The sequence below is a fragment of the Oncorhynchus mykiss genome, chromosome 3 (genome assembly GCF_013265735.2).
Source record: "Oncorhynchus mykiss isolate Arlee chromosome 3, USDA_OmykA_1.1, whole genome shotgun sequence".
NCBI classification, from domain to species: domain Eukaryota; kingdom Metazoa; phylum Chordata; class Actinopteri; order Salmoniformes; family Salmonidae; genus Oncorhynchus; species Oncorhynchus mykiss.
In genome coordinates, this window is record NC_048567.1 from 50,160,696 (window position 1) to 50,185,436 (window position 24,741).

At 37.5% G+C, this 24,741-nt stretch overlaps 2 protein-coding genes across 6 annotated transcripts; both read left to right on the plus strand.

Moving 5' to 3' along the window:
- Positions 1-1,582: 1,582 nt before the first annotated feature.
- hoxd3a (homeobox D3a) lies at positions 1,583-23,632 on the plus strand. 5 transcript variants are annotated; one of them, XM_021597218.2, is made up of 4 exons: positions 1,583-1,869; positions 18,883-18,945; positions 21,198-21,738; positions 21,965-23,632. In XM_021597218.2, exons 3-4 carry the CDS (start codon positions 21,288-21,290, stop codon positions 22,702-22,704), a joined length of 1,191 nt encoding a protein of 396 aa, XP_021452893.1. In that variant the 5' UTR covers positions 1,583-1,869; positions 18,883-18,945; positions 21,198-21,287; the 3' UTR covers positions 22,705-23,632. The 5 variants fall into 5 exon arrangements, with proteins under 5 accessions (XP_021452893.1, XP_036830370.1, XP_021452894.1 ...); XM_036974475.1 differs by lacking the exon at positions 1,583-1,869 and adding an exon at positions 6,221-6,308; XM_021597219.2 differs by lacking the exon at positions 1,583-1,869 and adding an exon at positions 14,420-14,577.
- Positions 8,906-11,702, plus strand: hoxd4a (homeobox D4a). The gene is made up of 2 exons (XM_021597220.2): positions 8,906-10,465; positions 10,892-11,702. The coding sequence occupies exons 1-2, from the start codon at positions 9,997-9,999 to the stop codon at positions 11,191-11,193; spliced, it is 771 nt and encodes a 256-aa protein (XP_021452895.1). The 5' UTR covers positions 8,906-9,996; the 3' UTR covers positions 11,194-11,702.
- Positions 23,633-24,741: the final 1,109 nt, after the last annotated feature.

Here is a 24,741-nt window from a genome sequence, read left to right on the forward strand (position 1 = left end):
GTCTCCAATGGTACCAATCCCACTGAAACACAACAATAGAATGGAACAGAATACAATCCCCATTTTACGCACGCATTACGCATACCCATGCCCAGCCGAATCACGCTGAAATACACACACGAAAACATCCTAAAGGCCATTTGTGTACACTGCCTTCTGGCTGTCTTTACAGACCCGAAGCACATTGGTACTATCATGAACAAAAGACAGCTACAACGAATTGTACTACTAATAATAATAGTAACATACACATGTAATGTACGTTTATATTTCTTTGTTGCTTAGTTTCCCCAAGAAAATACTGAGCATTGATTAATACACCACAATACATTATAGTATTATTTTTTTTGTTTTTACATCTTATGACATAATGCGTAATAGTCTTTAAAAAATCATAGTCCTGGATTCCCTGGACTAATAGGGATACATTTGGTTTGCCTTAATAATACGTGCATGTGTGCTGTATTAATGTGTTTAGGTAGCCTATATTTGCGTTTATATTCAATCATGGTCCTTTATTTCACCTTTATGAATTCAATATATGAAAAATAGGCCCACAAGTATAACTTGTTAGTTAGAACAGCACCTAATTTTATGATTTGAATATCCTAGGAGTAAAGGATGATAGTCTGGCCAAAAAGGTGTGTGAGGACTACAACCGAACCGCATGCATAGCTTAGTAGGTCTAAAGAGTTTTTTTCTTCTCAATAAATACCACATTTCTATTTTGGGGCTGATTTCGTGTAGTTATTTGTTATACCCTATTTTCAACACCACATTGAGCCTGGTCGAATTTGTTTCGGTGGGAAGATTTATTTTGTTTCAAAAATCTTAGTTAATACATGTGTTATGCGTTATGCGACATTGTAACCAACGCAAGACATACATTTAGCCACAACGGAAATGTTGCTAATGAAAAGATTATCTTTGATTAGTGGTCAAAATATTGCATAGTGCCAGTGCCAATGAAGGTTTTCATTATTATTTTGTATCTTGTTTTTACAAAAAAAAATACTATGTTGGCCTCATGAACTAAAAAATACTATGTTGGCCTCATGTTTCCTGTTATATAAGACCAAATGTACTTTATTACAACCATTGACCTATTCTAGAATATAGTTTAGTAGCTGTATGAAATGTTTAGGCTCGACATTTACTCAACATGTTTAGTATAACTGATGTTTATGCTCGTCAACATGGTAATATCTATGTTATTATAATGTTAGAAAAAAATAATATATTCCGTATGCACGAATCTTCTGACTCAAAACTAGCACATTTGGTTATTCTGCGGTTAAAATCTAACATGTAAAATTTCAATTCAAGAAGCAGGGGCATTGTTCGTTAACTTTCCAAATGAGATTTTCAAGCAAAGCTTTCTGAGAAAAAATGGGGAATGGCCCCCGCCATTATGCGCAAAACAGGGTGAATTGCTGCAGTCGAAATTTCTTTTTGTGAGAGGAGAATTTACAACTTGGTAATAGACCTTTTTATGTGCCTCTATCGCCTGTCATTGGATGCCACTGGTCATGTGCAAGAGGCAAACGTCTTCATGGCCCTTTTCCTGATTTCCCAAGCGGTTTTTTCTCTGCATTCTGCTGCTATACCGTCCCCAACCAAAACGCTCAGCCTACACTCGCTCAAAATTTGCCTTATTATTGCCTGAATTAAAGTGTGAACCTACCAGATCCTCGATAACTATATAGTTATTTACTTGACTTGTCAGGGCTAGCGTTTCTTCCTGTGTGCATACCGAACATCGAAAGGAGAGCCTCTGCTGTTCATCATCCGTATAGTTTCACTGTAACATCATGTATTATTTATACAGAGTCACCACAAGAAAACACATGGATTACCCAACTGCATTAGGTAAGCATTTAATGTTACAAACATCATGTTAGAATGGTTGTTTATTGAATTTCTCTATGCTACTTCCTGTCTCGTTGCACCAGGGTATATTGGCAGTATAGGCTAATCAGAACCTCAGTCGAGATGATATGTATAGACTAAAGCCAAAAGACACATGTTTAAGATAACTAAAACTGCTGTTATGCATGTATTATGAGTCAACACCAATGAACGTTTACATTTAACATTGCATGTGAATCTGAACGCATAAAACTGTGATCGGTATTTTACCAATAGGCTACGTATGATTTAATTGTAATTTGCTGTGACAATGGGTTGACGTGTTCATGTTAGTTTAGCCAAACTGATTAATGTATAAGGACGCATATTTAGCTTCAGTAGCCTAAAACGAATGTTTACTAACTTTGAAGTGCTTGCAGGGATGAGTTCTTTCGATGTTTGTGCGTATGAACAGTATCTGTCGGTCTGTCTGTATGTCTGTCCGTCTATATGTTTTCGTTATATATGTGTATCTTTGTGTATGTTTGATATATATATATATATATATATATATATATATAATTGATTGTATAATGTCTCTGAAGTGACACGCAGCCTAATTGAGTTTTGAGGAGCTGGCTGCCAGATGATTTTAGACAGTTCGATTTTCTAAGTGAATTCTATTCATTAGTCCTCTTTTGGTGCATGAAGTCGATGTCAATTACTGTTGTGCGAGGTAATGGATATCTGCATGATGGAATTTGTATGAAGTCACCTGATATGGTCTTAATATTAGTTCCACGTTCTGTCAGGGACGTTGTGTAGGCCTACTTGTGAATATATCGTTACACTCAAGCTATTGCTCCATAGGCCATATAATAACAACAATAGACCTACTACACATTGTTATATAGTTGAACTAAACAAGGTAACCATTTGCATTGTATTTTCAGATATGGATGTTTAGAACATTTGAATTTGTCATGTTGTAACACACACACGTGTGGAAAAAAATGCAACATATAATGTTAACCTTTCAGAAATGCAGTTGTTGAGCTTTCCCACCAGAGAAGCAGTTTTCATAGATGTTTTCAGCTGCCTGAGATGGGGGGCAACGGAACAAAGACAGTATTTCACTGTTGCCTGACAGGCAGCTGCGAAAGTATTTACAGCCTTACTGCAATGCGGCAAACGAGAGAAAGCCTGGAACGAGGGCAGCCTATAAAAGTGGGGCCTGCGAATGACAAAACGCGGAGCATTTAAATTACTCGATTAGCTTCTAGTCTTAACTCTGGATCGGAAATCACATCACGTCCCAATATATATATGGATATAGCGTTGTCATTTCGTTCTTCGTTCGTTCTTATATCATATCGCCCATAAATTAAATACAATATTACACTGTATATCAACGTATAGAGAGAGATATATCATTTATCTAAAAAATAAACAGAGCGAGAGAACAGTTCCCTTGATTATTATGTTTGGTGTGTGTTTTGTGTTGCAGTGTTAAACATGTTGCGGTTGCAGTGGTTAGCCATACGAATTATTTTTTTTTGATTGCCAGTCTAGTTTAGCCTATAAATTATGCAATTAATGAACATCGTGGGAGCAGATTAATCCAATAATCTGCGGTATAAGGGATGAACGAATAATAAACCTAGATCATCTATGGATTTTTCTCGGATTGAACTGCATACAAAGCCTACCATTTAAACATATAGCAAAATATAATGGCATACAAGTTTATGCTAAAATCCAGTTTATGCTAAAATGCAACAAATTGGTTATGTGCCATATTGATTGGGAGAAAAACTGGATTTCACGCTGAAAAAGGGAAATTATTATCATGTTCCAGCAAGAGGCGCTGTTGTCCAACATTCAGTTATCCCTTGGTTCTTTTTCCGCATAGTTTACCTTATAGGTCACCGAACTGGAATATGATTGGTCCTTACACAATATGACCGAACTATGCGTAGTATGCCTAAGAAATTGAAAGGAAGTGGTTTCTGAATTGAAATATCAGTCTGTATGTAGGTGACGTTTTCGTATAACCAAACTCTTTTTTTAAGAGGGTATAGTTAATAAGGAGAGTGGTGGAGTCATGTGAGACTGGCCTACACCAATGCGTGTGATGCATTTGATGGTTAGAACGTTCTAATATTCGTGTGTGCTTCTGAATCACCTCAAGCCAGCAGGGCATCTTTTATGAAACTTTACTGAAAGGAAACGGTGAGCGAAACACCCACAGATGTGTGTAGACTACGTCAGATCACAGAGTCATCATCCGTTTTTTTAAAGTTAGGCCTTTATGAGCAAGCAGTCAAGCAGAGAAAAAAAATATATAGGTAGTTGACCTATACAGTCAGGTCCAAAATGATTGGCACCCTTGACTAAGATGAGCAAAAAAGACTGTATAAAATAAATTATACAAATATGAACCTATATTGTTTGTTCAAAACAATTGGGAAATGATATTATTTTATACTAATACAACTGCCCACAGAAAGAGATTTTGTGGTTACACTTAATGTTATCAAAAAGATATGGGTCAAAATTATTGGCAATTACTTTTTTCAATACCTTTCAATACCTCACCTTGCCAGGATAATGGCACTGAGCCTTTTTTCTAAAATGTTTGTGATATTGGAGAACACATTAGGAGGGATCTTAGACCATTCCTCCATCCAGAATCTTTCCAGATCCTTGATAACCTTCATCTGCGTTTTTGAACTGCCCTCTTCAATTCAAACCACAGGTTTTCAATGGGGTTCAAGTCCGGAGACTGAGACAGCCATAGCAAAATGTTGATTTTGTGTCAATTAACAATGTGTCTATGGATTTTGATGTGTGCTTGGGCTTGGGCTTATTGTCTTGCTGGAAGATACACTTGCAGCCGCGTTTCAGCCTCCTGGCAGAGGCAACCAGGTGTTTTGGCTAAAATGTCCTGGTACTGGAGTAAAGTTGATGATGCGGTTGACCTTAACAAGGGCCCCAGGACCAGTGGAAGCAAAATAGCCCCATAATATCAAAGGTACACCACCATATTTTACAGTAGGTATATGGGGTACTTTTTTACATGTGCATTCTCATTTCAACACCAAACCCATCATTGGTGTGAGTGGCCAGAGAGTTCTATTTTCATGTCATCCAACAAATGTAAATGGCTGGAGTTTGCTAAACGGCATTGGAACTTGGATTGGAACCGGTGCTATGGTCAGATGACATGAATATGTAGCTCTTTGGCCACACCCACGCCAGTGGTGGGTTTGGCGTCAAAATTAGGAGGCATTTGCAGAAATGAACCCCATACCTACTGTAAAATATGTTGGTGGATCTTTGACGGTATGGGGCTATTTTGCTTCCACTGGTCCTGGGGCCCTTGTTAAGATCAAATGCATCATGAACTTTACCCCAGTACCAGGACATTTTAGCCAAAAACCTGGTTGCCTCTGCCAGGAGGCTGAAACGTGGCCAGAAGTGTATCTTCCAGCAAGACAATAACCCCAAGCACAGATCAATATCTACAAAGAAATGGTTAATTGATCCCAAAACCAACATTTTGCAATGGCCGCCTCAGTCTCCGGACTTGAACCCCATTGAAAACCTGTGATTTGAATTGAAGAAGTGAAGGTTATCAAGGATCTGGAAAGATTCTGGATGGAGGAATGGTCTAAGATCCCTGATGTGTTCTCTAACTCCTCAAATATTTTAATAAAAGGCTCAGTTCATTATCCTTGCAAAGTAAGTGAGGTAGGCTATTGAAAGTTATTAAAAACAGGGGTGCCAACATCTTTGACCCCTATCTTTAAAATAAATATATATTATTACTTGCTGTCCAAATAATTGTATTAGTATAAAATAATTTAATTTTTCCATCTTTTTGAGCATACAATATAGCTCAGTATTTGTATTATTTATTTTATACAGTCATTTTTGCTCATCTTTATCAAGGGTGCCAATAATTTTGAACCTAACTATAGAACAGATTACTTTATTAGACTTTTGACATGTCTTCTATTGACCTAAAAACACATATTCATATTAACGACGCACATTAAATTCCACAACAAGGTGAACTTGAAATAGCAAGTGTGAAACAAAAAAATATATATATTCTTATTTTTTTTATTATTGCATAACATGTATTATAATTATACATCCCTTTTATTTTATATACCATCAAGCTAATCGGCGTTATTGAATAAGTGCAACTTTGAGGGTTATTTATGGCACCAGTGCGGTGTCATGAATGGCTGTGGGGGGAGCACGTGATGCCATTAAACTTTGTTTTATGGCCTGGGAGTTGACAAGCCAAAATATAATCCTCATTGTGTATTAGTAAGGCCGTGCAGATGGCTTGGAATAGACCTTGGAATTGGTGGAAGCAAGTATAAACCTCTGGTTTTGTCTGAACATGGATATGTTTGCCTATTCGATGCAATGCGTTGGTCTTTGCGGTGAGCTCTGTTTTATCATTTGATAGGCTACTAAAACTACTGCGTGCGCATGCTGATGTCATCAGGTATACATGTCTGTCTCCTGCAGTTTTGTTTGCCTGCTTCGAAATCCAGGACTTCAACCACAGTAGGATGTGTATTTTGCATTGGCCAGGATGTACGGGAAACAATTAGGAAGTGTTTGAATATGTCAATACTTGGCTGTTTACGGCTGTTATAACCAATAATCGTTCAAATCAGTCGTTAGATAAACAATGCATTTTGGACAATGGCTAATATTGTAGCCTATAAGCATATTCTTTTTTGCTTCAAATAGACTAAATTGCGTGATGGTTTATTAAAACCTGTAACATTTGAATTTGTCTGCAATACGCACATGTTTTAATGACAATGGCCAATAGGCTTGTGGGGATCTGAAGTGTTTGAATTCGGAGGGAAAAATATCAACCTGTTGTCACAGACTTAATGGCGTTTACAGTTATTAGCGTTTCCTTAAATGACGTTTTGGTGACATAGGCCTTGTTACAACACGGTATTAATTAAGTTAAATACACATCAGTCCTTCTGAATCTTAATACCCCAACAAAATCTTAAATGCTCTATCGCGCCCCCTAGTAGTGTACAGAATATTATCGAATCATAATTCCTTGTACTATCGTCAATTGACCCATATCAGGGTGTTTCTATATGCCTACATTGTGACGTTATGTAGGAAGTGAAGTGATGACATTGGAAGTGATGATTTAGTTTGTTATCCAATACAAACACTTTTACATGAGGCAGCATGAGGCAAGGACAACATGCACGAATCAGAATTGTGTTATAAAGGACTACACTACAGTAGGCATAGGCCTAGGTTTTTCTTTTTTTCTTCTCTTTTAGCAATGTAAAGGAGTATTTTTTAAATTGTTTTTCTGCAGCCTGTCTGCCACTTTGACAATTAGTGTATTTCGAAGTTCAATGCACTGACAACCGCTTTAATAGGCCTACAATTGACAGGCTATATTATATTGAGATGGTATTTTTATTGAAATGAGAATTGCATTTCTAAAAGAATTTCAGTAGTCTAAGATGGCATGTTTAAAAGAGTAGCTTTATTGTCTCTTTATTTATAATAAATAGCCCACAAATAAGATTTCAGGAGAAATACAAATGTTTTTTGCAACTTAAATCCATAGGCTAAATTATACATGTTGTCGATGGTGTTTTGGCATAGAATCTGGCTTTAGTGACATAGCTACTTGAAATCGGAACAATTACCTATTAACAGTTGTATAGTAACATAACTCTAAATAGATCACAAAACATAGCAAGTTGGTTCATTCTTGGTTCAAACGAAGGATAAAGACAAGTGCTGACTTCATCGTTCTTTTGTTCCTCGGTATCCTATCTCGGCTTTGACCGAGCAGTTGTCTGATCAAGTCTCAGGGCAAGGTGAAACCTAGGTCAAGCTGTCCAACACATATTAAAATGTTGTGACGTGTAATTACAAAGGTGTAAAGAGTGTGATTAATATTTTCCAATAAGATCATTTGAAAATGGGACGAAAACCTTTCGACTATCTCAAGGTTAAATAAAGGCTTCTAATGTGGTCAATTTTAGTTTTTGAAAACGTTGTAGAAGTGTTGTGAAACGTTCGGCCTATAACCTTCGTTCTTAAACTACTAGAATTAGACTACCGAAATTAGACTACTGAAACTGTCCAGTAACAAAACATGAAGTCGGCCTGGCCTATAATTTTGAGAAAATAATTTAAGGACACATCTTCGGGCATCTTACCATAAGGCCTGTGTGAATACTCAGTCAAATTTAGAAAGCACTTGGCCAATCAAGTGTTTTAAAACGAACAATTTAATTTAATTTAAATATAAATGTAATACAAAAATGTATGTTATTATAGGACAATAGCACAGTGGCATATTCCCTAGACTTTAGACCAACGGAGGTAGTCAACTGAAGGGTCGTTTGGGAATCGTGAACTTTTGTACTTTTTGAGCTGTCGCTAAAGTAAAAATAATTGAACTTTTTGATACGTTTGCAAATCATTTAGTTTGACCTCGTGGCCTTTAGCCTTTTTTCTTATGGGTCCACTCGATATTCAAGCCTCGGATTGTGGGTAGAGCGTAGGCTGGTTAACTTCTTTTTAAAAAATGGAATCATTCCAAAGTGAGTACCGGTAGTCTATACCAATTAATAGTGAATGACCTATGTTGTTTGCCTATAACCTCTAACCAATAGGCCTAACCTGTTGACATGTTTTTTTAAATGCATTTCGAAGCTGGAACAGAATTGCTAATTTTACTGATGAACTACTTAGGATCTGATTAATCAGGGGCTATGATTTGATGCAAGTTATCGAAACATATTTTGATACACATCCATTGTTTACAATTGTCGACGGTATAAGAGTGTATTGAGTATGAATATGTTTTTTATTTGTCTTTTTGAGAACGGAATCTAAAGGCTGGACTCTTGAATTGAGAGAAATGATGGGACCCCTGTATTCCGTCGTCTATATATACCCTGTAGAACCGAATTTGTGTGATAAAACAACAGTCACAGATTCGATTCTAGGGGAGTATATGGTCGATGCAAAAACTTCGATTTACTTTACTGCTTTTATATCATTTCTAATCATAACTATTTATAACATTGTATGATGGAGTGCACATCGTTTGATTGCTGGGTTGTTCCAGCTATTGTGTCTAATGGTTGTTTAAAATGATATTTATATATATTCTATTGAGTAGAATCTGTTCTAATAGTGAAAGTAAATGTTCGAGTTATATGCTCTTTCAGTGTCACTTGTCATTTCATTTGTTGATTTACGTTGTTATAAAGACATCGTCCCAGTCATGCTCAGGAGAAGCCTTTTTACACGAGTCACTTTTTGGCCTGTTCACGTATCATTACAGCCAAACAGTCCTTTTCGTTTTGATAGTGAACAAAAAGTAACTTGCCATAACAAAAGTTATAGGAGACTGAAATCTAAACAGATTTTAACATGGCATCAAAGTAATGCATTTTTTTCTTACGGTTTCATACGTTTTAACATTTCAATCATTGAATTATTGACTGTTTGGCATTGGTTGGTTGCCACGAGGCTCTTTCAATAGTTTTGAAAGGGATAGGGTAGATGAAATGATGAGATTCTTGTAACTTTTGGATGACCCCTTCTTGACAAAGACAGTCCCCATCAATTGTCCCCAGGCTTTATTCCCCTTTTTTTGTGCCAGGGGGACGTTTTGTATCTTTTGTTTGTTTATCTGTCAGACTCACTGGCCTTAGTTTGATTTAGTATTGTAGAACAATAAGCATATTAACCATATTATTACACAAAACCATCTAAATGTCCATCTATACCCAAACTTTGTATTTAATCCATTCAGATTATTTCCATTGACTGTTAGGGATGACCACAATTGATATTAAACTGTTGACATTAGGTACATACAATTTTACATTTTATTTTTCAGTATAGCGAGTACATTGCCAATCCTGCATTGGAACTGGTTAAATATTTGTTTTCATTCAAAATAATTTCGGTGTTTTTTTTTTTTAAGTCAGTGGAAATTGCTGCTGTAGGTGTGCAGTGTATACCCGTTAATGAACTAGCTTTACCTCCATTGGCCAATCTGGTCACATGGTTCCCTAACTTTATTCAGTTGACAGCAAGTAGGAGGGCTTTATGGAGGGTGGAAAAAAAGACAACTCGAGAAAAATTTGTATTTTCTACCTTCAGAAATTAATGACCATGAGTTCGTTTATGGTGGACTCTAAGTATGTGGACCCAAAATTTCCTCCTTGTGAGGAATATTCGCAAAATAGCTATATACCTGACCAGGGGACAGACTACTACGGTCCAGCGCAGGACCCAGGTTTCCAGCATCCAGGAATCTATCCACGGTCAAACTACACTGAGCAACCCTTCAGTTGTACCACTGTGCAGGGTTCTACAGTGCAGCCGCGGGGTCATGTGCATGAGCGAGCCAGCCACCCTAGCCCTTTCACTGCACAGACCGAGCCGTGTCCCCCGGTCCAAGTGACTGGCCCCCGGACTTGTGGACAGCAACAAAACACAAAGAACCAACATGGGATACAAGCCAAGCAGCCTACAGTAGTTTACCCCTGGATGAAGAAACACCACGTTACTACGGGTAAGAATGACTCTCTCCTCCCCACGTCTCGTTGGGACAAGCTGAGGTCCAGGAATTTAGCCACATGAAAATTATTGCGTGAAATATTTATGAGTTTCTTTGAAGGGGCAGTCAATTACTCCAGTCATAAATGTTTATTGCTAAGGAAATAGGCCGCTGTCTATGTGGCCGTCTCAGAGCTCTTGAAATGTCCACTTGCCTTATGACTATGTTTTATTTTATTGTGTGTCGACAATATTTCAGATGAAGAGGGTGAAAATAGAACAAATTGAATGAAAGTTTTGTCATAGTTTCGTCCAATTTCATTTCTGGATCAAGTTTTTCATTGTTTTGTTTTTAGCTAGAAGTTTGGAGCGTCCCGTGAAGGGCTGTTATTTTTGTTAACTGGGACCTAATTGGCTCACATTGGTGTTTTGTTTCTCACAGTAAACCCGGACTACACAGGACCTGAACCGAAACGGTCTCGGACAGCTTATACAAGACAGCAGGTTTTGGAACTGGAAAAGGAGTTTCATTTTAACAGGTATCTGACCAGGCGGCGTCGCATAGAGATTGCCCATACACTCGTTCTCTCCGAGCGTCAGATCAAAATCTGGTTTCAAAACAGAAGAATGAAATGGAAAAAAGACCACAAACTACCGAACACAAAGGGAAGATCTGCATCGGCTTCCAGCCAACATTTACAAAGTATTCAGAAGGATAACCAGACTGATATCACAACTTTATGAATATTGTGGGAAATTTTGAATCTTACATGAACTGTAGGCCTATAAAAACTATTTCCCATTTGACTTTGCATGATCTCAAACATGGCATTTTCGTCATAGGCAGTTACATTCAGAAGGACCCTCGATGTGTGTTGGCTCGCTGAATTGAGTCAACTTCCAACATTGTAACTGATAGGTGCTCAGAAGATACGAGTGCGTCACTACATGCTTCACATGCTTCAAAGAGGTTGCAGTAGATCGAACGAGAACTTTCGCTTTCGGACGAAAGCCTGTTAAAGAGGTTTTCATATGGTAGGCCTACTCTTCTTGCTTGCTATGGTTCTCTTTCCACCACACAAGTCAGAGTACTGCCTGAACATTTATATCTTTATTTAAAAGGGGGAAAAAACTTACAATTATGTGAAACTTTTGTACACGTTAATAGGAAATTGTCTTGTGATGAAATCAAGCTTCTAAAAAGAACCATATTTGATTCATATATTGCAAAAAATAAAATGGCCATTGCACACAAAGCATCAGTTGATCCATACATTTGTGACAATATTTGTTACTTTTATATAGCCTAGTCTTTTTTAAAGTAGTGAACTCGTATTTATGGGTGCTAACTGGTTGAATTTTTCTGTTTACGTTTTCTGATCTTTTATACAATAAAGTTTTTAAAATGGCGTTAAATTCTATCGAGAAACAAGACATTCCTGTGTGCAGACCTTTCCCAGTGCCCTTATTCGGTTATAAATCTCTCTTGACATCTTTGTAAACAGTGTACATTTAAAGAGGGTCTCACAAATGGCATCTGAAACTCTTTCATGAGTTCCCTTGTTCTTTGCATCGAATTTATATTTTTTAAGATACTTCGCTATTTTTATTTTGATCCATATCAAACAGAACACTATTAAAACTCTATATTAAATGTGAAGGACGTTGAGGACTAACAAAAGGTGTCATATGTTTCCCCCATTTTTATTATACTAATTTTGTAATATAGTGTTTAAATTTCATTATGATTATTTATTTAATTAAATATCTGTACATTTCCTAAAACCCACAACTGTTCTGAACATGTTTGAGAAACAAACGTTTATTTAATGAGATATGTTCAAAACTGTTGTGGATTATTAGAATTGTCTCTTTTGTTATGCATTGTAAAATCGTTTAATTCATGCGCTTAGCTGGCGTTAAAATCTAACTATGACATTAATTTATACCAAACCAAGCCACACAGGCATTCATGTCATGTTTCAAGACAGATATTCCTGTATTACTCCAATCATCGTCCTCGTGACAAAAATAATCATAACCTCTTGTGTTGCGAAGATGTCTTCCCTCTGAAGAGTCTTCATGATGAGAAGTTGAAAAGCTATTTCAACTGAAGTTCGACAAAAAGCTCCAGAGGCAGGTTCATCCAGAGGACACTGTTTCTATCGCCTTAGACACATTTCAGCCGCGAGGAGTGACCTCTAAACCCTTGACCCGTCCGACCAATACAGCCTTGTTTCTCTTACAGGCGCTATTCACATTGAGTTTCATTTAGATACTTTTTCTATTCTACCTTAGTATTGGTTTGCTCTAGAATATTGGACGCTTATGTAACTCGGTTAAACATGTAGGCTAACTTTTTAAAGCCTATATGTATTCTGCCAGATGCACCTCAAACGGTACTGATTGTGTATTCATGTCTCACCATGTTAATATGCAATCCTGTCTGACTTTATTTTTGTACCTGCTTTTTATTCTGTACATTCACAGGTGTCATGCACAACTTTAATGGAAAAATAAAGATTGTTACTTGATGCATTATGGTGGCACAGAGCACTCACATTTGTCAATAGATTTCTTTATCAAGTATTCAGAGGTTCATGCTGGGCCATTGAGCAGATAAAATAGTTAATCAATGTGCGCGCGCGAGCACGCACGCACGCACACACACACACACACAAACACACGATCTTGGTGGCTTTCGTGATCGTGAAATATCAGATACCCCCAAAATATTTCCATAATGCAAATGAGGCATTCTGTAACATTTGGGTTCCATAGCAAAGCATACAAGAACATGGAATAGGGCCTTACTTGCGATACACCCACATAACTCGAACTTTATGCATGTCTCTCTCTCATTGACATCAACCCATGATTTAGTCAAAGGTTACGAGTCGATACCTCAAATTAGGATTTAGCCTATGGGTTGGGTTCGACCACACATCTCGCAGACAACGTTTTACTTAATTGTGCTTGTTTGAAAAAATGATGGCATAGTTGACTAACATAACGTGTTTCATTGGCCGGTAAGTTACATTTTATAGCAAGAATCATGAATGTCCCCTAACCCACATCAATGTTAGATTCAGTGCCATAGGTTTTATGAATGCAGGATCAGTGGGATTATATTTGTGATCAAATAAAATGTTCATGCTTGGATTAAAACTTGTTTCATTTGAGTGCTTATCTGTTTCTCTTTGTGTGTGTGTGTGTGCGCGCGCGCGCGCGTGCGTGCGTGCACGGGTGTGCATGTGTCCTCACATTTGCGCGCACTCCTTTATAAGTTTAGCTGGGGAAGCCTTGTGTCACTTACACTTATTCATCTTTAGTTTGCCACTACATGTATTTCAGTGTGCAAGCATGATGATGTCATTGCAAAAGAAAGAAAACTGCACCAACTTCACTCGGACCAAGAAAATCCTTATGTAGCCTAAACATAGGCTAAACAACAGTTCTACATGCAACCCATGTTGTTGTACGTGTGTTTTCAAGACTATCCCAATGGATTGCTGAATATTATATTTTCATGTTTCTTTTCCACAGTGGACCTATGAGGCATGTAAACATGTAAATTGTCTCTCTTGTTCACTGAAATGACCATGATGAATAATCATAAAATGCCTTTTATGTAACACAGAGTTTGAGAAAAGCAATCATATTTCAGTACTTGCCCGACAATGTGCAGTGTGCATTGACCTACATGTCTGAACACAATAAATGAGAGCCATAAGCAGTGCCATTTTCAATGACACTGCACCGAATATGGTATACACCATTGCCGCGCTCACAATGGCTTTCAATCGGCCATATTTGATTTCCTGCTGTTCGCAGAAACTGTCTTCGCCAAGCGAGACAGCCCTTTAAGATATATTAAACTGTGCTGTCTGCATTCAAAGATATAATTCGGAGTCTATACCGCTCCTCTCTCCTTTTCTGACCACGTGATTGTCTAAATAATTAATGCAGCACGTCCCCTAGAAACACGGCGTCGTCATTAATCGCGAGGACTCTATCAGACTTGAAAACTGAAGAGATCCCAAGAAAATAATATCCAAACGCTCCGATACCCAACGCAACTGTAGCCAGCACTTTAGCACAGCATCTCAACCAATGGAAGCTTGGTAGGTAAATATTTTAAATTATTTTTTTGAGTAAGATGGTAAATGACCATATCTGTCAGATATTTGATAAATAGCGCCCTTTGATGAGTGCGCCCTGGACAGGCTGAACTTGTTATGGGTTCTTCAGTGCTGTGGTTTTTATGGAAAAAAATAGACCAAGAGGACAATGTCGATATTATAAAGTGGTAATATTTTACAACTAAGATCCGTGTTATGTTTCTTAGCAAGTGAGTGAGTAAATATTTTCAGCCACCTTTACTGTGTGAAATGGTTGTGATTATGAATGTGTGGGCAGAATGAATGCAGCACTGTTGGGCAGTTCTAGTTCGTTCTTGAGGGCTGTATGCTCGGGCCTCTGTGATTTATAATATCACCAAAGAGAGCAACTCAGTTATTGGTTTACACCAAATTGCCTGTTACAAAATGTAAACAGTGTGTTAAGATGAAAACATTTTCAAAGTGGTACAAGTGCAATATGTCATAATACAAAAGCTTATATTAGACTATTATTTGGATAACACGCCAGCTACCTGCATAATGGTAAAAAACAAAAAATCGGAAACGTTGTAAGAATATATCTCTTAGGAATGAACTCGGATGACTCCCCTTTGCTAACATTGTTTATATTGTTGATGGGGCATAATTTGAAATGTATTTCTGAGAGTAGTAAAAGTAGTGTTTGAGCAGGTTGACAGTTATCTGCCTCGTTGTAAATCATTCTCAGTAATTCCTGAAAGGGTGCGAGGCTGTTGGGGGGCCGGGCGAACACTGTAAATCTTTCACTTTTATTACCCCATGAACATATGCTGCGACGCTAGTAGTCCTGCGTCCTTTCCTCAGTACAAGATAGGCCTACCTCTCGGCCAGCTTCCCCGCTGTCTTTTATGGCTTTAAATCTCCATCTTCCAGTGGATTTTTAACCTCACGAATTGTCATTTGAAGGCGTTTTGTAATTTACATCGAAAACAGTGACTGAAACAGAAAATGTGACTTTCCTTGAATGTGTTCAGGCTCAAAAGCCGGCTATCGTACGGCCGAACACCATGAGAAATAGCACAGAAGAGACGAGGGTTTCCAAATTGGTTTATTTGTATACAATTCCACCGGCCTTTTCTCATGTATTAATAATATTGGTCAATAGATTTCATAACATTCTAAAATGCACATCTCACATCTTATATTGTAGAGGTAAAAAAACGTTTTATTTTTTAAACAATTGTGATAACAATATGATAGCAGTTTCAAGTACCAATAATGCATCTAAATACACGTCCAAATGTACAATCCTGTATCAGAAATTATGTTCAGAACCCTACATTTGTACAGAATTCTCAAAACTACATTCTAATCAAGGTTGTATTTTTTATTAATTAATTTCTCTTTCAACAGCAGTTTTATGAGAAATCAAATATTACCAAAATACCGTATAAGGGCTATATAATCAGGTAAACATGAAATGCACTTTGTATGTATGTATTATCTCTTAAAGACGACTAAATAGCCACCCGTGTCATTAAATTGGCATAGTATGCCCAGTAACCTGACCGAATAATACATCTAATTATATTTCTACAATGGAAAGAAGATCATCACCAGAATGAAATCCAAGTTGATCGCAAGTTGAGCATTTTCACTATGGACACAGGTCAGATAAAGAAATGTAAACGCCATCATTTAAAGAAAGGATTTGGGAGTCAAGGCTTGCTTGCAGAAGCAGCCTCAATCAGAACATCCCGATCACGTGAACAAATATGCTTGTATTTTAAGGTCGTGCCTTTATTTGTCATCATAAAGGTTTCCTGAAACACCAAAAATCTTAATGATAGCTTCATTTCGGTGACTGTGTCTGAAAACCTGTATTTTTCAATGGGAGATGATTGCCAGATTTTTTTGGGGTGGAATAAGGATGCCTTGGTTTTTTATTGGTAGTTGAGCGTGAGTCTTTCCATTCTATCGGGAATACTGTCTGCATTGGTATATGGAAATGTCTGAAAAACCGCAAGATCAGGTTTAGGACAGTATTGTCTACAGACAAAGGGTGAAGGATATATTCTAGAGACTGCAAGGAAAGGAATTGAGACTAAGAAACACAAGTATATGATAAATTGATTTACAGGTAAGCAATTGTATGGCAAAATACAACCTTTAACCATAGCTTTACACAATGCTAGAGAATAAATATGATTTATTCCATTCAAAGGAGTTGATCTTTATTAATGTCGCTCTTGTCGGTAACTACGCTTATAGCTTAAGTCTTATGGACCTTAGATACGATTTTAAGACAGGTTCACAATTTTGAGCAACCACTTTGAAAGGTTAGTTTGGACAGACGTATTTTGACAATTGGTTTTCAGCTGATTTTGCAGTTTGATGAAAACTGACCAAAAGAAAAGGAAAAAGAAGCAGAGGAACTTTTCATTCGGACTCCTAGGTTGTTAGATCGTAAATCACATTAATTTGTTGTCTTATCGTCACAGTGATGTTAGACATGATTTATGTGGTTTCAACTATATGGCTTTGTTAACCTGCAAATGTTATAATATTTGGAATGGATTCAATTGTTTTAATTTGTGTTAGAGAACTACTTTCAGGATTTCTCCATTTGTAAATAAGAAATATATAAATAGACATAGACGTATTTTTTATTTAAAGGACATAGGCTATATGAAACACTTTCAGTTGACGTTCTGCACTCATTTCTACTTAGGCTTACATGATTCCTTCGTGAAGTTATTGGATAATTCTGAATCGCAAATGTTTTCTTTATAGGCCTTTGAGAATCAAATATGAATTAAGAACAGGTCTAAACAATAGGCTATTGTTCGAATACTGCTCAGGTTGACTTGTCCTTTTATGTTATTGACTGTAATATATGTTCAAGTCATTATTAATGATTTTTAATTCACTATTGTCTGACTATACTGCGCTTTGATAACGAAATATGACTGACTGACAAATACTGAATTTAAACAAATTGTATTCCAAGTAAATATTTGCAAAGTATTTTTAGTTTAGAATGTGCGTTTAGTGGCAACACATTTTAATGGAAATATGCCTGGAAGCTATAAAGAGCTGCCAAACTAGCGATAAGAATCAAATGACAATAACAAAAACAACACATCCAATAATTCGGAGGATTTACACTCAAATTCGTCTTAAATGTAGCCAAATTAACAAGCTTATAAAAGCTATAGGCCTTAGCTTTATACACATGTTTAAGTATGAACAATTAGTTAATTATATCATATCTTGCTTCCCAGCCCAGGGATGCACAAAAGGGATATTATTGGTTATTTTTGACTACTAAAGTAAACGTTCAAAATAAACCATCTTTAAAGTCAACTTTATATCCAAAGCGCACAATGGACACAAAGAAAACGATGAAATACAAGCAGACATTGTATATACCAAACTTACCGTAGCAATGCGTAGGCGAGAAACATTGTTGTCTGAAAAGACAAGTCATGTCTGGCCAGAGTAGTAACAACATGTGGTAACAATACACTTTCAAATCCACTCAAAACATATCGACTTCGACTTCAACATCATTTCGGAGTTCTGCACATTTCTAAAACACGCTAGGCTATATGTCAATGATAACATTTGCTATTTGCCGAGAGACACTATTCTCAATCATGTTCTATTAGCTTACAGATAGCTAAGTAAAGCATAGTTAAAACTTACATCAAGTAGCCTACAGACTAGTTTCTTATTTCTGATGATTATCTCCTCAAATGTGGCCATGTGTCCCATCATCAGGCAATGTTTCAGCTTTTAAAAAACGGGTGAAAAGTACTGTGGTTAGGATTTCATTGTGACTTTCTTGAACGCCTTCCGCTCGTTGTTCATTAATCTATGAGTTATTGCTGAACAAGCCAAAGGTCAGCCAAAAGGCTTATGACTGCTAAATATTTTGGCCAGCTCTTTCTTTGTGTAGAATCTTCAGTGTAAGATTTTCTTCTCCATCACTGAACTACATTTTCGGTTTTAAAATGCCTTAAAATAAATAATATTGTGTTGGAATTTGTGGTTGCTGAATTGTCCCATTTCTTCTCGTGTATGCTCTTATGATGATTAGAAAATATACTTCATAGAAGTTCATTATGGTGCTATATCAAATTCTCACTGTAAAAAAATAAAACCAGTAGGCCTACGATGGCATTTCAACAGAACATCTAAGCAATAGAAATGGTGCAGTTTGTTATATGAAATGATTACCCTACAGTAATCCAATGTCCTTCCAATAAAATGAGGAAATGGTGGTGCTCAAACAGTTTTGTGAAACTCCATGTATTGTTTTCGCTTTCAGGTCGAGGTGGATGTAACGATGAGCACGTGAAGAAAAATACGACACATATCTGCATAAAATACGGTGAGCAGCATTTATTTAATGAACTTCCGTTACATATTCACATCACATATAGAAAACAAGCCTGTATGTGTCATGCATAGGCCTATATAGGCCTATGCATGCATTTTTTTACTCTCAAAAAACAGTGTTCAAAAGGTAAAGTTAAGTAAAATGTAAAGATAAACAGATGATCTAGATTATAAATTCCACTGTTTAATTCAATTCTCCGGATTAGCATGTTCAGTTTCCCTTGTAGGCCAATATAACCAAGTCTACCAGAGGCTCGTTTAAAACATGCACTTTATCCTTTAAACATTGAAGAATGTTCATCATCTTGACATGCAAGAATGCAGAGTAAGGCCAGATGCAAGTTGCAACAGAACATGCATTTCTTTGTTTAAACAGAGCATAGGGAACATATCCATACACTAGTTGGTTATGAAATATACATACCCCACTGGGCACAGATGTCATTTCAACGTTTAGTTTGGATTTACATTTGGTTGAGTTGTCAACTAACGTAAATTCAATGTGAAATCAACAACAAAAAAAGTCTCAATATCATAGGATTTAGGTTAAAAGTAGGGTTTTTGGAAAAATACGAAATTCCTTTGTACTTTTTGCAATTCAAATAAGTTTTCCAAGTTGAGTCAACGTCATCACATATCATTTTGCTGTTGAAATGGCGTGGAAACAACGCTGATTGAACCAGTTTTTGCCCAGTGGGACATTCAGAAGTAACATTTCAAATCAAAACATAATTCACCAGTCATCCCATCACCTCAATACGAATTTCAAACAGGAATATGTCCACTTTTGCGTCAGTGACGATGGTCCTCTTTATAAACAAAACGATTCCATTTTCTGCGGTTTCAAACGTGCGTTTGCGAGAGCGTAGTAGCGGCAATGCAGAATGATTGTTGAGGCTCGATTTATATTAACGGCCTCTCTATTATTGCTGCAGAACTTGCAGAGTATGGCATTTTTTAGCTTGCCTTCCTCCTACGCTTAGTTTTACACTTCTGAGGGTAGCAAGTCTTGAGGAGTGATTTTCTTTTCATTCCTCTCTAAGGCGTTTACGACCATAACATTTGCAGTCATAAATTTTGCTGCGGTCCACAATGACAGGTGCATTGATATGCACGCGCGGACATTCAGGGAAGACTGATTCAACTACTGTAGGCTATTAGTTTGTCTCCATGCATGCCTTGGTCATTCAGTGTGTTACTTATGTCAAGAATTGAATGTGAAATCGTTTCCAAAAGCAGTGAGATATGTTGGGTGAAAAAAATATCGTTTTTATATGTAGTCTAGGCTCTGGTAGATTGGTAGCTACAGTCTAAATATAGGCTTACTGATTACAGGCTACATGAGGGTGCCAGAATTCAAGAGCAAAGTTTTGACACCGATGCATTTGTTTTATATGCACATAATTAGCATATATGGATCCCACCCATTCCGACCACCCCAATATTTTTGGTGAGAAACAGGGAGAGGGGATGGCACTTATTTTAGCATCATAACCCCCCTTAGCACACGTGCATTGTGATAATATTTTCTAAAATAATTTCATGGTTTAATAATTGCTTTTTGAATAAGGTTATGGAAGTAGCATTCAAAATATTTAAAAAATAAAACTTACAGGAGCGCGAGATGGACTTAATAAGTTAACAACAAATAAACAAAATATATGAACGACATTTCGTTTATAAATCAGATTTCCAAATCAAACGTGAGAAGTCGTATTACATGTTGACGTGTTAAATAGGAAAGTGAGAGCTGATGGTGGTTTGTGATTAGTTAGGCTACTGAAAGGAATATTGTGTGGGTAACCAAATGCTGATTCAGCTTATTTTCTTAAGTAATTCAAGAAGATCTTTTGATCTTTTGGCAAAAGTTAAACGTTAACTCTTTTGTGCCAAACATGCCAAATGGTTCAAAGGAGAGGTTAAGAAGGCCTATTGATGATTTGATAGTTAAAGAAAGCATAGTTTGGAAAGTGAAGTTATAACTATTACAAAACAGCATTTTTTTGTTTTTATTTTCATAATAGATCACGTGATCAAATATGATTGTATTTGTTTATAATATGGCCTGGACTTATACTGAAACCAACACCAGACTTCAGGAATCTTAAGAAAATGACTAAATGTTCGGTTTATTGATGGAAGGTTATTTTTCAATCCATAGTACAGTGTATGCTCAATCATAGTTTAGTACACGTTCAATTCATATTGCCTACATTATGAGCCTAACAACTCTTCTCTTCGTAGGTCAAGGAATACAGAGGCGGTGGGAAACTCCAATCACGTGATACAAGAACACCCATGCCATTGGATAGGGCCTTGGTTTGAATCTTCACAATGCAGAAAGCTACATACTACGATAATTCTGGACTTTTTGGAAGCTACTCTTACCCCAAATCCGACTCATATATGTATGGCCCATCTCACCAGCCCTACCCCACTTCTAACCTTGAGAGTGATTATCAGGGTCCAGTTTGTCCAATACAAACCACAACTGTACGGCCACCAACTCATAAAGACAATGACATGAATGGCTGCATGCGACCAAGTAGCAGCCAAGGAAACACCCAACAGTCGAGTATTGGTGAACAGCCGCAGGCACCTCCATTGTCGGCATCTTCCCCTAACTCCAGCAACACTTCATCTCAGAAGAAGAAATCTCCCCCAAACAATGCTTCAAATACTGCCACCCCAGTCATTAACAAGCAAATTTTCCCATGGATGAAGGAGACGCGATCGAACGCCAAACAGAAAAGCAACAGCAGCAACAATTGTACAACTGCAGAAGGTACAGTGTGTGTGTGTGTGTGTGTGTGTGTGTGTGTGTGTATGTGCGTGTGTGCGCGTGCGTGTGTGTGTTTCAGCATGATTCGTCTGGACATGGTGGTGCGTAATGCGTGCGTAAAAGGGCGATTATTCTACTGTGCGCATGGGTCATTTTAGGCAACTGCGTAGGCCTATGTGAAATCATTCATAATACATAGAGACTTATGGTGTTTACTATGTATTTGCAGGTGAGTCCTGCGATGAAAAAAGTCCACCTGGTCCAGCCTCCAAACGGGTCCGAACTGCCTACACCAGTGCACAACTTGTAGAACTTGAGAAGGAGTTCCATTTCAACCGGTACCTGTGTCGTCCCCGAAGAGTGGAGATGGCTAATTTATTGAATCTCACTGAGCGCCAAATAAAGATCTGGTTTCAAAACAGAAGGATGAAATACAAAAAGGATCAGAAGGCTAAGGGGATAATGCACTCTCCCATCGGACACTCCCCGGACAGAAGCCCACCATTAAGTGGCCCAAATCACATTGGATATTCTGTAAATGTAAACAGCCTCAGCTATGATGCGCCCTCGCCCCCGTCATTCGCCAAACCCCAGCAAAACATGTACGGCTTGGCTGCGTACACGGCACCATTAGGTGGTTGCATACCGCAACAAAAAAGGTATCCGGGGTCCGAATACGAACACCACAGCATGCAAGGCAATGGTGGCTTTGCCAACGCTAATTTGCAAGGCAGTCCGGTGTACGTTGGGGGAAATTTCGTTGATTCCATGCCAGCCTCGGGCCCCATGTTCAACCTCGGCCATCTCCCTCATCCCTCATCTGCCAGCGTGGACTACAGCTGTGCCGCTCAGATTCCAGGCAACCACCACCATGGACCCTGTGACCCCCATCCCACATACACAGACCTCACCTCTCACCATGCGTCTCAGGGAAGGATTCAGGAAGCGCCTAAACTAACGCATTTGTAATTTGTGAGGAATCCATCTGTGTGCCCAAATTATGTTACGCTCTTTTATTACCTCACTAGTCTAAAGTAATTTATATGATTACACTACAAGTGAGTCATGTGTATTACCCAGTATTATTATTGATATTACTATTAATGCTATTGTGTAATTATTTTCTAAGAATAGCTGTGGTACATTTTTCTTGACTGTTGAGGATGCGTAGAGGAAGACCGTTTGTTTGTCAGTTGTTCGTTTTCTGAAGTGCAATGCGCAGTATGGGGACTGAAAATGTCATAACATTACTTGAAGGTAAGTCCTGTAGATCTGACAGTAGTCACCCATCTTTATAGGGATGGATTTTATAGAAAAAAAACTCTAAGGTGTCTGTTTGTTAATTTCAAATTTTCTAAATTTGAAGCGTCTTATTTATTTTTCCAAGATTGTATTGCATTTATCTCCTTTCCTATATGTATTATTTAACGATTTTTTGTATCACACATTATTTATCATTTACATATATGCCTATTTATATGGACATCTAGAATTTATGCAACATAGTTCGACAGACTTTGACATCATAGCCCTTCAATAGGTACACAGGTTTTTGGTGAATGCTAGTTTTAAGACATGGTTTCAATGGCTGGTGGTTTTATGTTGTTGTAGTAGAAACCCCCTAAGTGTAAATCTTGGAGTATTGGGGCATTTTTCATGATTTATCTTGTGTCAATGCCTCTATGAAAAACAAAGTTATATGTAGCCTTTTGAAATACCGAATATTATAAAAATGTAACACACCAGCATGTCATTTGTCGTCATTGCCAATTTTCATATCACGTCATTGTTATTTCATCAGTTGGACTGTCCATGCATACATTTATGAAACGCTAATGATATGAAAATGTTATATTTTATTGTGTTTAACATTTTGTAAATAAAGTGCTTAAATTTACACAATGGATGAAAAGCACCGTTATTGATACACATAACAGACGTAGAAACGTGAAATTGCCACCATTTTGAAGTATAATGACATAGTAAATAGAAGGCTTATAGCCTTAACAAAGAAATGGCATGTCTCGTCGCTCAAATCAGACACACACGGAAGACTATCCGTTTTTCACATATGAGGGGAGAGTGAAATTGAATCGAAAGAGTAACCAGATACCGTGTATGTCTGCTTGATGCTGAAGAAATGCACATTTTCCAAGACACAGACACTCACTCCTATTAGGCCTGAAGTCAAATTGCGCAGGAAGACTATATTCTTCACAATGTAAGCTCCATTTTTGACAGGGAAGGCTAATTAATTTGCTTTTTCCAATTATTTTTTGTTTCCAAAACGTATATTTCATCTCAAAGTTGCTGATTTATTACCACAGTCTATCGTGAAGCAGACCACACGTTCCACATTTTTTATGAGGATTTTCCTTTATCAATGTCATTATTTGAAACTGTAGGCTAAACAAGTCCACATACTGTGTAGGCGTATAACAACAGAAAACACTTGGAGTGTTCTTTAACGTTTGAGAAGCACAAAGAATATATTTGCGTAACAAAATATTCGTAAATCGGAAAAATACATAGGCCACAGTATAGGCCTAATATTCTACAATAGTCGTTAGTGAGTGACAAAGGATGGATGCTGCAGCGGTAGGCTATGTTGAGCTAGGCATCTATAGCAGAGTGCCCCGCATCCTTTCTTCCTACTGGAGAGAACATTTCAAAGCTCATTAATCAAAAACTCGTCGCTTTCAGACTCCACACTGATTCCACCTCCTTGTGAACAAAGCATTTGCATTCCAAATTCTAGAAACACATTTCAAACTGAGAGGCCAAACTTTGGTAGATGTACAAAGAGCACATAGCCCTGGCTTAATAAATATCACGGAATGAGCCACGGAAGGTATCATTAGAGGCGTCGAGAGAAAGTAAGTGGGTCTGGAAATGTGTTCAATGCATTCAATTCCTCAGATAAGAAAAGCATTATAGACTGATTCAACGTCTGAATGAAATTAAACCAAAGTAATTCGCGAAAGCTGTTTATAGCACATGATTAAT

What these genes read in the sequence shown, in the direction of transcription:
- hoxd4a (XM_021597220.2), top strand. Translation starts at nt 9,997, where the DNA reads ATGGAGGGTGGAAAAAAAGACAACTCGAGAAAAATTTGTATTTTCTAC. An exon ending in GAAACACCACGTTACTACGG is followed by an intron (nt 10,466 to 10,891) that starts GTAAGAATGACT and finishes TGTTTCTCACAG; the next exon opens with TAAACCCGGACTACACAGGA.
- hoxd3a (XM_021597218.2), top strand. Translation starts at nt 21,288, where the DNA reads ATGCAGAAAGCTACATACTACGATAATTCTGGACTTTTTGGAAGCTAC. An exon ending in CAATTGTACAACTGCAGAAG is followed by an intron (nt 21,739 to 21,964) that starts GTACAGTGTGTG and finishes ATGTATTTGCAG; the next exon opens with GTGAGTCCTGCGATGAAAAA.